Source organism: Notolepis coatsorum (genome assembly GCF_963971535.1).
Source record: "Notolepis coatsorum genome assembly, chromosome: 19".
Taxonomy (NCBI): domain Eukaryota; kingdom Metazoa; phylum Chordata; class Actinopteri; order Aulopiformes; family Paralepididae; genus Notolepis; species Notolepis coatsorum.
Genome location: NC_140183.1, coordinates 73,360,356 through 73,377,220, shown reverse-complemented (window position 1 = coordinate 73,377,220; position 16,865 = coordinate 73,360,356). Strand labels below are relative to the sequence as shown.

General features: G+C 44.1%; 1 protein-coding gene across 1 annotated transcript in view; it reads left to right on the top strand.

Moving 5' to 3' along the window:
- The window catches only part of nbeal2 (neurobeachin-like 2), a 138,460-nt gene that overhangs the window by 83,312 nt on the left and 38,283 nt on the right, over nt 1–16,865 (top strand). The window contains 3 exon segments of the mRNA XM_084336699.1: nt 3,056–3,379; nt 13,365–13,514; nt 14,163–14,320. Coding sequence (XP_084192825.1) covers nt 3,056–3,379; nt 13,365–13,514; nt 14,163–14,320 — 632 coding nt within the window.

Sequence of the window (16,865 nt, the reverse complement as noted above, 5' to 3'; positions counted from 1 at the left end):
GCTCCCCAGAACTGGAATATATAACCATCAAGTGTCGTCCTTTCTTCCTCCCGAGGGAGTTAACGGCGATCGTCCTGGTCGGAGTGTATATTCCACCGCAAGCCAACAACAACGCCGCGCTCTCCAGACTCCACGACGAGGTAAATAATATACAAGCGACGAACGTTAACGCCGCCATTTTAGTACTGGGAGATTTCAATAGCGCCAATCTGAGAAAGGTATTGCCTGATTTCTACCAGCATGTGACTTGCAACACCAGAGGCGGTAACATCCTAGATCACTGTTACACGCAATTTAAAGGTGGCTACAAGGCTCATTCTGATAGTGGCTTTGGCAAGTCAGATCACGCATCCATTTTCCTTACACCAAAGTACAGACAAAGAATTAAAAGTACTCCCGTAGTCTCGCGAGAGGTGCAGAAATGGGATGTGACGTCAGAGGACACGATCCGGTCAGTGTTCCACAACACAGACTGGATTGTATTCCGCGACACAGATAACATTAATGCCTACACGGAGACAGTGCTGGACTATGTCTGTACTAGGGTGAAAGAAACAATCCCCACTACCAAAATGAAAGTTTACCCAAATCAAAAACCCTGGGTAGACAAATCCGTCCGGGAAGCTCTGAGAGAGCGCACCAAAGCATACAATGACGGCCTAGTGGCAGGCAACATGAATGACCACAAGGTGGCGCAACACAACGTAAGGAGGACAGTGTCAGAGGCCAAACGGCGCTACAGGGATAAAATTGAACTCCAGTTTGAACAAGCTGACTCTAGAGCTATGTGGCAGGGGCTCAAAACGATGACAGACTACAAAGGCGCCTCCCTCAAACTGAACAATGACATCTCCTTAGCAAACGACCTCAATACCTTCTATGCGAGGTTTGATGCTGGTAATAACAACACCAGCTCACAAGCCTCGGCAATGGGGGGGGGGGGGTCGGCTGCTGATGGAGGCGCAGTGTTCAGGGTAACAGAGCATGAGGTGAGGCGGACCTTTAAAAAAGTGAATATCAGGAAGGCAGCAGGTCCGGACGGCATCCCCGGCCGCGTCCTAAAAGTCTGTGCCGACCAACTGGCCCCAGTATTCACTGACATATTTAACCTGTCCTTAGAACAGGCTGTCATCCCCACCTGCCTGAAGAAGTCCACTATTATCCCTGTACCCAAAAAATCCAAGCCTGCTTGCCTCAACGACTACCGCCCTGTAGCTCTCACCTCCATAGCCATGAAGTGCTTTGAGAAGCTAGTAAAGGGCTACATCTGCTCCTCCCTCCCCATCAACATGGACCCCCTGCAATTTGCATACCGCCCCAACAGGTCCACGGAGGACGCCATATCCCATGTGCTGCACACAGCAGCATCACACCTGGACAAGAGGCAGGGGAACTATGTGAGAATGCTATTCATCGACTACAGCTCGGCATTCAATACCATAGTCCCCTCCATACTCATAGCCAAGCTCAGGGACCTGGGCTTGGGCTATGACCTCTGCCAGTGGGTCTTGGACTTCCTGACTGGCAGACCCCAGGTGGTGAGAGCAGGCAACTGCACCTCCTCATCCATCACCCTCAACATAGGGGCCCCCCAGGGCTGTGTTCTGAGTCCCCTCCTCTACTCCCTGTACACACACGACTGTGTGGCTCAGCGGAGTAGCAATACAATCGTCAAATTTGCTGACGACACAGTGGTGGTGGGCCTGATCTCTGCCAACGACGAGAGGGCCTACCTGGAAGAGGTCAAGGTCCTGGCGGGATGGTGCCAGGAAAACAGCCTCTCCCTGAACGTCAGCAAAACAAAAGAGATGATTGTGGACTTCAGGAGGTCGGGGGTCAAGGACTACAGCCCCCTCAGCATCGACGGGGCACCGGTTGAGAGAGTCAACAGCTTCAAGTACCTCGGAGCCCACATATCCGAGGACTTGAAATGGACCATACACATTAACAGTGTGGTGAAGAAGGCACGACAACGCCTCTACTTCCTCAGGCGCCTAAGGAAGTTCCAAGTCAGCCAGAAGATCCTTAAGAACTTCTACTCATGTACAATAGAGAGCATCTTGACCGGCAACATCACCTCCTGGTTTGGGAATAGCACTGCAAAAGACCAAAGCAGACTACAAAGAGTGACACGTTCAGCCGAACGCACAATTGGAGGGGGGCTCCCCACTCTCCAGAACATTTACAACAAGCGTTGCAAGGGGAAGGCTAAGAGAATTATTAAGGACTCGAGCCACCCGAACAACTGCCTCTTTGAACTGCTGCCGTCAGGCAAGCGACACAGGAGTCTCAAGGCGAGCACAGAAAGACTCAGAAGTAGCTTCTATCCCCAGGCCATCAGGCTGCTAAACGAACAATGAATGAACACTACACAACAACAACCACCAAACACACATAGCACACACATCCACACGCACACACTCACTTTAAACAAACACACTGTAGCACCCACTACACACACTTTATAGCACACACCCACTTTAAACAAACACACTGTAGCACCCACTCCCCACACTTTATATTTATGGATGAAGGATTGCACTACAACTCGTACACCTTACTGTAAATTGTACCTAAAATTGTACCTCATCCCACTTCTGCTTTGCACTAGATAGTACTGTACATTAGTACACTGCATAGTATTGTGTATTGTATATTATATGGTAACTCAGAACATTGTACATATGTCTATACCGAACAACTGTGACCTCATTCTTCTTCTAAATTCATGCTATATTATGTTATTATGTTATTTGATACTATCTTGTCTAGCACAGTCTCTGGAGCGTAACAGTAAGAAGCATTTTGTATGAAAGTATTCTGTACTTCTGTATGACAACTATTAAAGAACTTGAACTTGAACAAAGGCACACTCTAAAGATGACTTTAACCTTACATGACCCTTAAATGACTTTAACTTTAACAATACTTAATTTACTTATTGAACAGCCAGTATTTTGACAAACATATCTTCAATCAGAATGAAATGGGGTCATTTAATATTCCTCTCCCCTCAGGGTCGTCTCTAACCTAACGTGTTTCCGTCTCCTTCCAGGTGTGTGTGATGGCCTGCGTGAAGCTCCACAGCTTGCTGCAGACGGTCCTGTGTCTGAGCTGGGAGGAGGTGTGCTTCCTACTGGGACGTTTGGGCGCCCCCTTGTGGCCAGGAGGGGTAATGGAAGGCACCAACGGTGGGAACACGGAGACCTTCTCCCAGCTTGTGCCCATCGTACGTACCCTCCTTGACCAGCACGCAGACCCTGTCAACCTGCAGAAGCTACTGCCCAACCTGCCTGTCACCAACGGCAGTGCCACCTTCGCCCAGGACCTCCAGAGCTACTGCCACACAGCGGAGTGGCAAGGGTTCTATCAACACCAGGTCAGGCCCACTCTCTCATGGACCTTTAGGCCCAACTAAACAGATATGTTTAATGAATTAATAGATATATAACACACACACACACACACACACACACACACACACACACACACACACACACACACACACACACACACACACACACACACACACACACACACACACACACCGGCTAAACCAGTGACTCTCAAACTGTGGGGTGCAAGCAAATGGGGAGACATTTTCTGCTTACTTTTCAACCCTAAAATCTTACAGCATAATGCTACAGTGACATGTCATATACCGAATGAAACAGCAAATCCTGAGGTTTCTGAATGTATTGTATAATGTGGAATGCATTATATTCTACATCACCCAGAATCACAATAGGAAACCAATGAAAATAATATGTTTTAGGTGGGAAGCTACTGCAGCCACTGTGCCAAACTCACCACGACGCAGCTCAACTAGACCCTGGAGATTTGTGCGCATTTGCTTTATCAATCCGGGGTGTGTTTGCTTTGTCAAGCCAGGGCCCTGCTAGCGAGCGAGGGCCTGTTTCAGTTGAAACGGGTGAAACATGGCTAAGGCCACCTATGGAGCCACGACAGTTGAAGTCTTAATTCAGCCTTTACACTCTCCCAGTGAGAGCGTAGCCCACCCCTCCTAGCTGTCAGGTAAAAGGAAGCGGCTGGCGACTCCACTCCACATGTATCGGTGGAGGCATGTGGTCATCTACACCCTCGCCCAGACCGACAGTAGGGTTATTACATGAGGGAATTGGCATAATGACAAAATTGGGGGATGGGAGAAAATAATAATAATACATTTTTAACCTATTTTTGAAAGTAGCCAGAGTTGAGGCAGATCTAAGATCTTGCAGACGTTTATTCCAACTATGTGTAGCATAATAACTTGAATAACATCCAAAGAATGCTTCGTTATGAAGAAAGAGCATTTAATTGAATGACCTATCCTATAGTGTATATTGTATAATGTGAGAAACCCCAGAAGCTCTTACTGTAAGTTATGTAGTGTGCGAGAGCCGCCGCTGATCTCCATGTTAACACAGGCGTCTTCAGCGTGAGGTTACCTAATAGTATAGTGTACTTTATAAAAAAGTATGTTCTTTCCCACACGTACAGTGATTTGTTTCCCTCTCTGTGTGGTGTATTTTTAAACCCGCTGCTGGGCTCCAGGTTAGCCTTGTTTGGTTTAGCCGCAGGGCCTGTTCTGTGTCACGTTGATCGTAACGCCACTCCCACCGTCTCGTCCCCCCGGAGTCTCTGTACGAGGTGGGCCGGCCGACGGCTCTTGACGGAAAGCTCTCGTGCCTTTTATTTTATTTTTCTTTTAAAGCGACTTTCCTAAAGTTTAGAAACAAAAGCAAAGATTCTGTCTTATCTGACTTTCGTGTGTATTTTAGGAAGAGACCGGTTTACGCTTGAAGCTAAGAGTTTTTTTCGTGAATTCAATCCAAACAGAGATCATCCCAACTAGGCCCACTGTGGATTTATTGTAAATCTGTGTGACAGTGCATGCTCGTAAATCTGTTTTGTTTAGATCACTTGTGTATACAGATCACGCAATACATTAGACAGCATGACATAACATTGGCGGTATAGCAATTTTTTTTACCAATAACCCGATTTGCTTTCTCAGGCTGTGTATGTGTGTGTCCATGTGCACGTGTGAATGAAAATGAATGAAAACTTTATTTAACATATTATTGCAGAATGGGTACAATACAGTACGGCTCAATACACACAATTGTTAAAGGGATGCAGACCAGAGAAAGACGTTTGTCTTGTTTACATCAGGGTCCTCCATTTTCAAGTCATAGTGACATTTATGACATACACAACATACATGACATGACATTTATGGCATAGGGACATACATGACATACAGGTATATAGTACTGTTACATTTGTGATACGATATGCAAATATACAGTACTGTTACCCATAGATCCTAACAGAGAATATATACATATGATGGGGAGGAGACTGTACATTAGGAGGGGGGGGGTTTGGACATTTACGGTGGCCAGTTTCGAATTGCAGCCTCCCGTAGGTGCTCTTTAAGTGTGTGTGTGTGTGTGTGTGTGTGTGTGTGTGTGTGTGTGTGTGTGTGTGTGTGTGTGTATGACTCGTTGTAAGCTTGGCTATTTCTTCACCTGCGATGATGACGCTGATATTGCCTACTGTATTTTGTCATAACCTGCATCTGCCATGATATAAGAAGACTGGTGCAATTTTGTGAAGCCAGTGTTGGTGAGTGTTCAGGCCAGGTTCTAGGAGTCTACGAGATTCAGGGCTAAACTCAGATCATCTGGGGCTGTGTTTCGGTGTGTGTGTGTGTGTGTGTGTATGCTCATGCATGCATTTTAGGGGTGTAACGGTACGTGTATTCGTCCCGCAAATTTACGGTATGGGCTTGACGGTGCGGTACGAATACCACTAGGTGAAACTAAGGTTGCACATTTTACAAATCTATGCTCAATATCTTTACTTTACTTTACACTGGCTTACATTGATCTTTAACGTTGAATATTAATTAACACTTTAAGGACCAGCCACGTATATATACGTGTTTCGGTGCCATGCGTTGTGGACCAGAGGCACGTATATAGCCGTGGCAAGTGTCTAGTTACACATTGGTTCCGAAACATGTATGTTCCAGGCTGCAATTAAAACTTCTGAGAGAGCTCTGGTCAGCGAAGCCGGCAAGCGATTATTATTGGTTTTTAATGACAAACCAATTACATAATCCTATCCAACATATGTGTAAAGGCACACACAACATATTCCAGTTAACGGTATATTTTTTTAATGATTCGTTATGGCGTAATCAATACTTCCATGCGTATAAATTGCGTTCGCGACCTCCATGTTTTGGGGCTATTCATCAGAAAACTCGGATCCGGGATTCGGCTCCCATCCGTCGGGCAACAACTGTGGGTTTTCAGCCTCTCTCTCTGGAGCTTAACGGAGTTTAGACTCCTGGCTAGAGGAGCTTGTCGAGCTCATGCGCATGCGCGCGCTCGGCCAATCAGAGAGGGGTCTGCAGAAATGGCCTCAACCAATCAGAGAGGGGTCTGCAGAAATGCGGCTACGAATTGTAGAGACGCCTCTCTCCCACCAGTTCCCTCCCACCAGCCCACCCCCCCACCAGTTCCCTCCCACCAGCCCACCCCCCCCCCTCCCAGGTTCAACTCAGACTCACATTAGGCAAACACTAAACTAACAGAAATAAGTAAAATGCAAACGTAACAAAACAAAAACAAAAACACATTCACATCTTCAACTTGCTCCGAGGTCCCAACATAGTCTCATAGAGTCAACTATGGAAGTGTACCCAACCTTTCATTCTCCATATACGTCAAAAAAGGTTGCCATGTCTTATAGAATCTATCCGTAGAGCCTCCTAAGGTGCATCTCATCTTTTCCAAGTGCAGGAACCCCATTACATCTCTGGTCCATTGGACATGTGTGGGAGAGGCCTCCTGCTTCCACATCATAATTATTAAACGCCTAGCAATTAGGGTAGAAAAAGCAATGATTTTCTAGTGTTTTATGTGAATAGGCATATCCTCTGGTGTCACTCCAAAGATTGCGATTATAGGGGAAGGGTCAATTTTGGTTCCAAATATTGCAGAAAAAGTATCAAATATAGATGTCCAATAGTTTTTGGACACGTCCAGAATGTATGAACGAGAGAACCCGTCATCGTCTTGCACCTATTGCACAAAGGATTTGTCCCTGGATCAAACTTAGCCAACTTCTCCTTTGAGAAATGTAGACGTGTAGCACCTTAAACTGTATGAGCCCATGTCTGGCACATATTGAGGAAGAGTGAACATTCCGGAGAATAGATTGCCATTGTTCATCCGAAAATTCTACAGACAGATCATCCTCCCAATGTGATTTGATAATAGTGAGAGAGGGGGAATGTAGGGTCGACAATATATCATACAATACTCCAATCACTCCCCTTCTGTATACATTAACATCTAGAAATTCATCTAAAGTTGTTTTTTCAGGCATGTTGGGAAATTTAGGATATCTGTTGCGTACAAAGTCACGGATTTGCATATAGCGGAAGAAATGAGTCCGAGGGATGTCATGCTTTTGAGTCAGCTGAGTAAATGAGGCAAAAACATTGTCAATATACAGATCTTTAAAACTAGATATACCCTTATTGCTCCAGATCTTAAAGGCAGAGTCCAATAGGGACGGTGGGAACATATGATTGCAAGGGATTGGTGCCCGAGACGACATTGATTGTAGACCGAACCTTTTCCTACATTGTATCCAGATTCTAAGAGGTTATGTCGGTATGCATCCAATTTTAACGGAAGGGCTGAGCTAATCAAAGCTTGCAATGAGGTTTTTCCGCAGTGGGAGGACTCAATATGCAACCACGCTGGAGTCTCAGTCGACCGATCCCCCATCCAGTAAAGAATATTGCGTGTGTTTGCTGCCCAATAATAAAATTGAAAATTTGGCAAGGCCAGCCCCCCTGACCGTTTCGCCTCTTGTAAAAATGGCTTCCTAATCCTTGGAAGTTTGCCATTCCAAATGAATGCCGAAATCTGTTTATCTAGTGTGTTAAAGAATTGTCTCAGTAAATAAACTGGGACGCACTGAAAGATATATAAAAATTTGGGCAGGACATTCATTTGAACAATGTTAACACGACCAATTAGTGACAAAGGAAGCCTATCCCATCTTTCAAGATCTGATTTAGTACGCTCCAGGAGTGGTGCGAAATTTTTCTCGTATAGATTTTTATGTAAGCGAGTGACCTTGATGCCTAGATAAGTCAGATGATCCGCTACCTTAAATTGAGATGCCTCAAATGAGATCTCCTCAGCTTCACTGTTAACGGCTAACAACTCGCTTTTATGCATGTTCAATTTATATCCAGAGATACAGCCGAAATCTCTGAAAATGGTAAGAGCATGGGGAAGCGATTCCAAGGGGTCAGACACATAAAGTAACAGGTTGTCAGCATAGAGGGATAATTTGTGTTCTAGGCCAGCCCTATGGATTCCCCTGATCCTGTCCTCCGCTCGCAACTTCATAGCTAAAGGTTCTATAGAAATTGCAAACAGGAGAGGGGATAATGGGCATCCTTGTCTGGTTCCACGATTCAGTGGGAAATAAGGGGAACATACATCGTTTGTCTTGACACAGGCCATGGGCGAGTTATACAAGAGCCTTACCCACGAAATGTACCTTTCACCTAGACCGAATTTTCCAAGAGTAAAAAGCAAATAGTCCCACTCCACCCTATTGAACGCCTTTTCGGCGTCTAGTGACAGAGCAATCTCAAGTGTCGAGGGTGAAGGGGTGTATAAAATATTAAATAGCCTACGCAAATTAAAGAAGCCCTGTCTGCCCTTTACAAATCCTGTCTGATCCGGGGATATCATAGAAGGTAACACATGTTCTAATCTGAGAGCTAGAGTTTTAGATAGTATTTTACAGTCGACATTAAAAAGTGATATTGGGCGATACGACGAACATTGCAATGGGTCCTTGTTTGATTTTAACAGAAGTGAAATTGTCGCTTGCTGGAGAGTAGGAGGCAGGCACCCCGAGTCGAAGGATTCCGAGTACATGTCCAGGAAGAGCGGAGACAATTTGTCACTAAATACCTTAAAAAATTCCGCTGGAAAGCCATCTGGACCGGGTGATTTACCAGACTGCATTGATTTGATTGCCAATTTAATTTCTTCTAAGGTGATATGCTGATCAAGTTCACTTCTGTCATCGTCCCCCAAAGTTGGAAACACCAGGTCCCCACAAAATGCATCAGGGTTTTTTAACGAGTCCAAATTATAAAGTTTCGAATAGAAATGTTGGAAACTCTCATTTATTACTTTAGGGTCCTTAGAGGGGTGTCCAGATTGGGTTTCAATTTCAGGGATCATGTGCAAAGCCTCCGATTTACGAATTTGGTGAGCTAAAATCTTGGATGGTTTGTCCCCATGCTCATACCATGACTGTCTGGATCTGTGCATCAGCTGTTCCGTCTGCTTAGTGGAGAGTAGATTGAATTCCGTTTGTAAGTTTAGTCTTTGTTTATAAAGACACAGACACTCTATTGGTAATCAATAATACTAATCGAAGTCCCCCGCCGCCCCCCTTTCATCCATAGATGCTCTGGGATTGTCCGGATCATAAGCAGTTTATGTTATTTCATTAGCATATATACAACGGAAATGCCGTTGAATATAACGTTAGTAGCCTTTAGCTCTATAACTAGCTTTCCAGAAAATAGATGATACGAAATCTGCGATAAAGCTTATATTCACGGCGCTATAAAATGACAACCTACCGATGGATTTTTTTTTCTTTAAGCCATTCTGAAGGGACGGTTTATGCACTCAATTGACAATGAGAATGGACAGATAGCAACACTATAAAGTATAGATATAGCTGTTAGAAAACCCACATGTTTGTTTACATTCCCCGGTCCTCTAGCCACTAATTAGACTAAGCCCATCGGTCGTCAAAGTGTTAAGCTTGTATTGCCAAATTTAGATGATGAATAAAACGTTGAAGCTTGTAAACACACGCACGAGGACAAGCGGACAGACCATAACAACACGCAGGCTGTTTCTCCCTGCGAGTCTCCCCTCCCCGCCCTAAAGGTGTCGGGTGTCCCTAAAACAAAACCTTGAATGAATTATATCATGTTTGTAACACAGCAGGAGCAGGGTCATTACATTTTTACAGTTTTCTTTCATTTTCTTGTTCGCCCAATGGAAAGACACACACAGACACACCAACACACACGCCAACTAACTCTTCGGTTCAAATAACAAATTCAGCAAGACCGACGGCTTCTCAGTTACAGTGGGTGACAATATTGTCACAAGGAAAGAAGATATTACCTATCCATCCTAGAGGCAAATCTTTCCTGTGACAAAATGGCATCCAATGTTTTTTTTTTTTATCCACTTTTTCTCCCATTTTTCTATATTTTTCCTCCCATCCCAATTTTCGTATCATCCAATTCAACCCTCCCCTGTCACGGACGCTGTTTCTTGCCTCCCACAAGCCGGCTGCAATGTGGACTAAGTCATACATAGCACAAGTCCCCTCCGGTACTTGAGGTAACAGCAGTCGCATCTTTTCACCTGCGCAGCTCGATCTCTCAGTGGCGAGGAGTAACACGTGGGAGGCTCACGCTGCCCCCGACCCTTCCTGATTCTACTGCGCAGGCGCACCAACCGACCTGTAGGAGTCGCTGTCCACAACGCCCGATCCCCACCCTTCAGTTTCCCTCCCCGTAATACGGCCAATGTGTATTACTGTGGACGACCAGCTAAACTGAAAGCAAATGTGGAGCGCTGGGCTCGAACTGACGAGCCCAGCGTCTCCAGCATTTCGTGGCGAGTGCCTTGCCCACTACGCCACGTAGCCGCCCAAAATGACATCCAATGTAATAAAAAAAAGTCAACCAACAAACTCGATTCTTGTACCGGATCTCCTCACTGGTAAACAAGAATACCCTGAAGACTCTGGCAGGAGCACTCATTCAAGGGTACTACGACTATTGATTGATTGATTGAAAACTTTATTAACAGATTGCAGAATGGGTACAGTACAGTACAGCTCAATACATACAATTGTTAAGGGGATGCAGACCAGAGAAAGACTTTCGTCTTGTTTACATCAGGGTCCCCCATTTTCAATTCATCATAACATATATGACATACATGACATACAGATAGACAGTACTGCTACATCTATACATTTATGACATACCAGATTTTCAAATACAGTACTGTTTGTGATACGAAAATAGTCCAGAAAAGAGAGTATATACATTTGACGTAGAAACTGTACATTGGAGGAGGTTGGGTAGGTGGGGGGGGGGGTGGGGGGGACTGTACATTGGAGGTGGTTGGGTGGGTGGGGGGGAGGTTGGGTAGGAGGGGTGAGTGGGGGACACTGTACATGTACAACTGTACAAGCAAAACTGTACATTGGAATATTGACAAGACCATACATATGCTTGCACCTCATGGTACCAAAGCACCTCAAAGGCGCTAAAAACAAAATTACAAACATCTCAAAACAAACTGGTCAGGCGCCCCAGTGGCGAACCACATAGCGCGCTCAGCCGCGACACGGCTGACCTGGGTTCGACTCCCGAACCCGTCGTTATTTGCCGAATGTCTTCCCCCCACTCTGTCTCCCATTCCTCCTCTGTCTCTCTCTACTGGACTGCCCAGTAGCAATAAAGCGATAAAACGCCAAAAAATAAATCTTAAAAAATAAAAAAAAATAAAACTGGTCAGACTACTGCTTGACCTTACTCCTAGAACCCACCTCACCCCTGCCCACTTTGACAACCTAGGATGGCTTAGAGTAGACGACAGAGTACAGCAACTTGCAATGGGCCTGGTCTACAAGATACACTACACGACCAAGGTACCCATGTACAGTACATGTCAAAATACTTCCCAAAGGTCAGTGAATACCACGATCACAACACCAGAGGGAGCTCCACAAATCATGTTAAACCCAGATTCGGCTCTAACAAGGGACTAAACACGTTTCGCAATTATGCCACATCAATGTGGAACGCCTTACCCAAAGCTGTAAAGGAATGTGAATCACTACCCACTTTCAAAAACACTCTCAAAAAACACCTACGGGAGACTGCAATTCGAAACTGGCCCCTGTAAATGTCCTAACACAACCCCCTCCAATGTACAGTAAATTACCAAGTATGGTCTTGTCAATATTCCAATGTACAGTTTTGCTTGTACAGTTGTACAGTGTCAACCCCACCCACCGCTCCTACCCAAACCCCCCCCCCCCCCCCCCACCCACCCAACCACCTCCAATGTACAGTCCCCCCCCCCATCTACCCAACCTCCTCCAATGTACAGTTTCTACATCAAATGTATATACTCTCTTTTCTGGACTATTTTCGTATCACAAACAGTACTGTATTTGCAAATCTGGTATGTCATTAATGTATAGATGTAGCAGTACTGTCTATCTGTATGTCATGTATGTCATATATGTTATGATGAATTGAAAATGGGGGACCCTGATGTAAACAAGACGAAAGTCTTTCTCTGGTCTGCATCCCCTTAACAATTGTATGTATTGAGCTGTACTGTACTGTACCCATTCTGCAATCTGTTAATTAAGTTTTCAATCAATCAATCAATCCTGCGTGCGGACCCGCGGACATTATCTCACAGCTGATCGAGAGAAAAAAAAGCAATAGCTTACATACTTTTCCGGACTGATCACCTGAGCTCCTCTCCAGTTGAACTGCTACTGTGTTTAAAAATCCAAAATATTGATAAATCCAAATGCCATTGTGTAACATGCCATCTCAGCTTCACGTGCAGTTAAATCCTCTCTACAAGTGAAACTGAAACTTAACAAGCCTAAGTTGTTAAAGGGGCAGAAGGCAATTAATTTACTCAGGGGATGCCTGAACACAGAATGACACCAGTATCACTGACTACCACGGCAAGCCTATAGAAAATTATTCTATTTAATAATAATAATTATAATAATTATTATAAATATATAATAATTATAAATATGTTTTTCCTGTTGTACCGAACTCGTACCGAACCGTGACCGCAATACCGAGGTACGTACCGAACCGTGGCTTCTGTGTACCGTTACACCCCTACATTGCATTCCCATTCAGTACATTGAGAATTGGCCTATAATATCATCCATCGGAAGGTAGAGCAGTCGTATGGTAATCTTGAGGTTCCCGGTTCCATTCCCGCTGCTCCTGGTCAGCGTGTCGAAGTGTCCTTGAGCAAGACACTTAACCCCTAACTGCTCCCGATGAGCAGGTTGGCACCTTGCATGGTTGCCTCCGCCGTCGGTGTGTGAATGTAAATTGTAAAGCGCTTTGGATAAAAGCTCCTATATAAATGCACCATTTACCATGTAAACAGGCCTGTATGAGATGCACTGACCTGAACTGGGTTGTATGCGTGTAGGTGCAGCCCACCATGGAGCAGTATGAGCTGGACACATTCGGCAGGAGTCACGACCTCATGTCCAACTTCTGGAACTCCTGCTTTGACGACCTGATGAGCACAACCTTCCGACGGGACAAGGACAAATTGGACAGCAAGAACAAGTTTCAGGTTAGGGGAGCCTTTAGTCTCGTTAGACGGTAAACTGGTTGATACTATTAAGATGAGATATTGCTTTATTCGGGTGTCATAGCAGCAAGGGGGAGGGGAGGTACAGGTATGGGCAGGGTAATAGTAGAAAGACATAAATATAGGCAATCAAATTTTATCTGAATATAGAAATATGAGAAAAGATAAACGGTATACAATATAATTAACTCTGAATATAAAAATATGAGAAAAATAAACAAAGGTGTCTGTATGCCCTATCGGTTATAAATATAGGCTATAAAGATAGGCTATAAAGAATTTGAATCTGAATATACTATGAGGTAAGAGTAAAAGTAAACCGTATACACAAGGTACTCGAACTGGCATGATATACGTCATACGTTGTAGTCCGTACAGGTTTTGGTGGTTAAGAGTCAAACACACTTAGTGGTCAGACAATTCCTAATAGTTCTTGAGTTCTAACTTTTCAGGTTGCTGATGTTCTTTGTGTGTGTGTGTGTGTGTGTGTGTGTGTGTGTGTGTGTGTGTGTGTGCGTGCGTGTCTGTGTGTGCGCGTGCGTGTGTGTGTGTCTCTGTGTGTGTGTGTGTGTGTGTGTGTGTGTGTGTGTGTGTCTCTGTGCGTGTGTGTGTGTGTGTGTGTGTGAGCAGGAGGTGATCGTGGACCCTTGCCTGAAGAGGATACGAAGTGAAAACAGCAGATACTTCAGCTGCCAGAAGCAGATATCCAGCCAGCAGGGGGCAGTGTGGCGCCTCTGGAAATCACTCCGCAGACTTCTGACCAGTGAGAGAGGAGCGTGGGCCCACAGGTAATCCTGCCTGCTGATTGATTGATTGATTGATTGATTGATTGATTGAAAATTTTATTAACAGATTGCAGAATGGGTACAATACAGTACAGCTCAATACACACAATTGTTAAGGGGATGCAGACCAGAGAAAGACTTTTGTCTTGTTTACATCAGGGTCCCCCATTTTCAATTCATCATAACATGTATGACATACCGTACATGACATACAGATAGACAGTACTGTTACATCTAGACATTTATGACATACCAGATCTACAAATATACAGTACTGTTTGTGAGTACAAAAAGAGTCTAAAAAGATAGTATATACATTTGAGGGGGAAGAAACTGTACATTGGAGGAGGTTGGGTCGGTGGGGTGGGGGGGGGGGGGGGATGCTCTGACTCAGAGTCCATATATACACACTTTATGCACTGGACAACAATCCACATTTCATGAAGATTAAAATTACCAATGGGTTCCATCCAAGAGTGTTTTTGTCCAACACCAGGGTGATTTTCTTTTGGAAAATGTAACCCATTCTTCCTAGTTGCTGACACAGAGAAGCTATTTCAATGACAAATCTCACTCTAAACTGCCTGACTGTTGGCAACCCAGTATTGTAGAAGCTGACACTGGCTATACTGAGTTACCTACAGCATACTGACTATACTGAGTTACCTACAACATACTGACTATACTGAGTTACCTACAGCATACTGACTATACTGAGTTACCTACAACATACTGACTATACTGAGTTACCTACAACATACTGACTATACTGAGTTACCTACAGCACACTGACTATACTGAGTTACCTACAACATACTGACTATACTGAGTTACCTACAACACACTGACTATACTGAGTTACCTACAACACACTGACTATACTGAGTTACCTACAACATACTGACTATACTGAGTTACCTACAACATACTGACTATACTGAGTTACCTACAACACACTGACTATACTGAGTTACCTACAACACACTGACTATACTGAGTTACCTACAACATACTGACTATACTGAGTTACCTACAGCATACTGACTATACTGAGTTACCTACAGCACACTGACTATACTGAGTTACCTACAACATACTGACTATACTGAGTTACCTACAACATACTGACTATACTGAGTTACCTACAGCATACTGACTATACTGAGTTACCTACAGCATACTGACTATACTGAGTTACCTACAGCATACTGACTATACTGAGTTACCTACAGCACACTGACTATACTGAGTTACCTACAGCATACTGACTATACTGAGTTACCTACAGCATACTGACTATACTGAGTTACCTACAGCATACTGACTATACTGAGTTACCTACAGCACACTGACTATACTGAGTTACCTACAGCATACTGACTATACTGAGTTACCTACAACATACTGACTATACTGAGTTACCTACAACATACTGACTATACTGAGTTACCTACAGCACACTGACTATACTGAGTTACCTACAGCATACTGACTATACTGAGTTACCTACAGCATACTGACTATACTGAGTTACCTACAACATACTGACTATACTGAGTTACCTACAACACACTGACTATACTGAGTTACCTACAGCACACTGACTATACTGAGTTACCTACAACATACTGACTATACTGAGTTACCTACAACACACTGACTATACTGAGTTACCTACAACACACTGACTATACTGAGTTACCTACAACACACTGACTATACTGAGTTACCTACAGCATACTGACTATACTGAGCTGCCTACAGCACACTGACTATACTGAGTTACCTACAACACACTGACTATACTGAGTTACCTACAGCACACTGACTATACTGAGTTACCTACAGCACACTGACTATACTGAGTTACCTACAGCATACTGACTATACTGAGTTACCTACAACATACTGACTATACTGAGTTACCTACAGCATACTGACTATACTGAGTTACCTACAACATACTGACTATACTGAGTTACCTACAACACACTGACTATACTGAGTTACCTACAGCTTACTGACTATACTGAGTTACCTACAACACACTGACTATACTGAGTTACCTACAACATACTGACTATACTGAGTTACCTACAACATACTGACTATACTGAGTTACCTACAGCATACTGACTATACTGAGTTACCTACAGCACACTGACTATACTGAGTTACCTACAGCATACTGACTATACTGAGTTACCTACAACACACTGACTATACTGAGTTACCTACAACATACTGACTATACTGAGTTACCTACAACATACTGACTATACTGAGTTACCTACAGCATACTGACTATACTGAGTTACCTACAGCATACTGACTATACTGAGTTACCTACAGCACACTGACTATACTGAGTTACCTACAGCACACTGACTATACTGAGTTACCTACAGCATACTGACTATACTGAGTTACCTACAGCATACTGACTATACTGAGTTACCTACAACATACTGACTATACTGAGTTACCTACAACACACTGACTATACTGAGTTACCTACAGCATACTGACTATACTGAGTTACCTACAG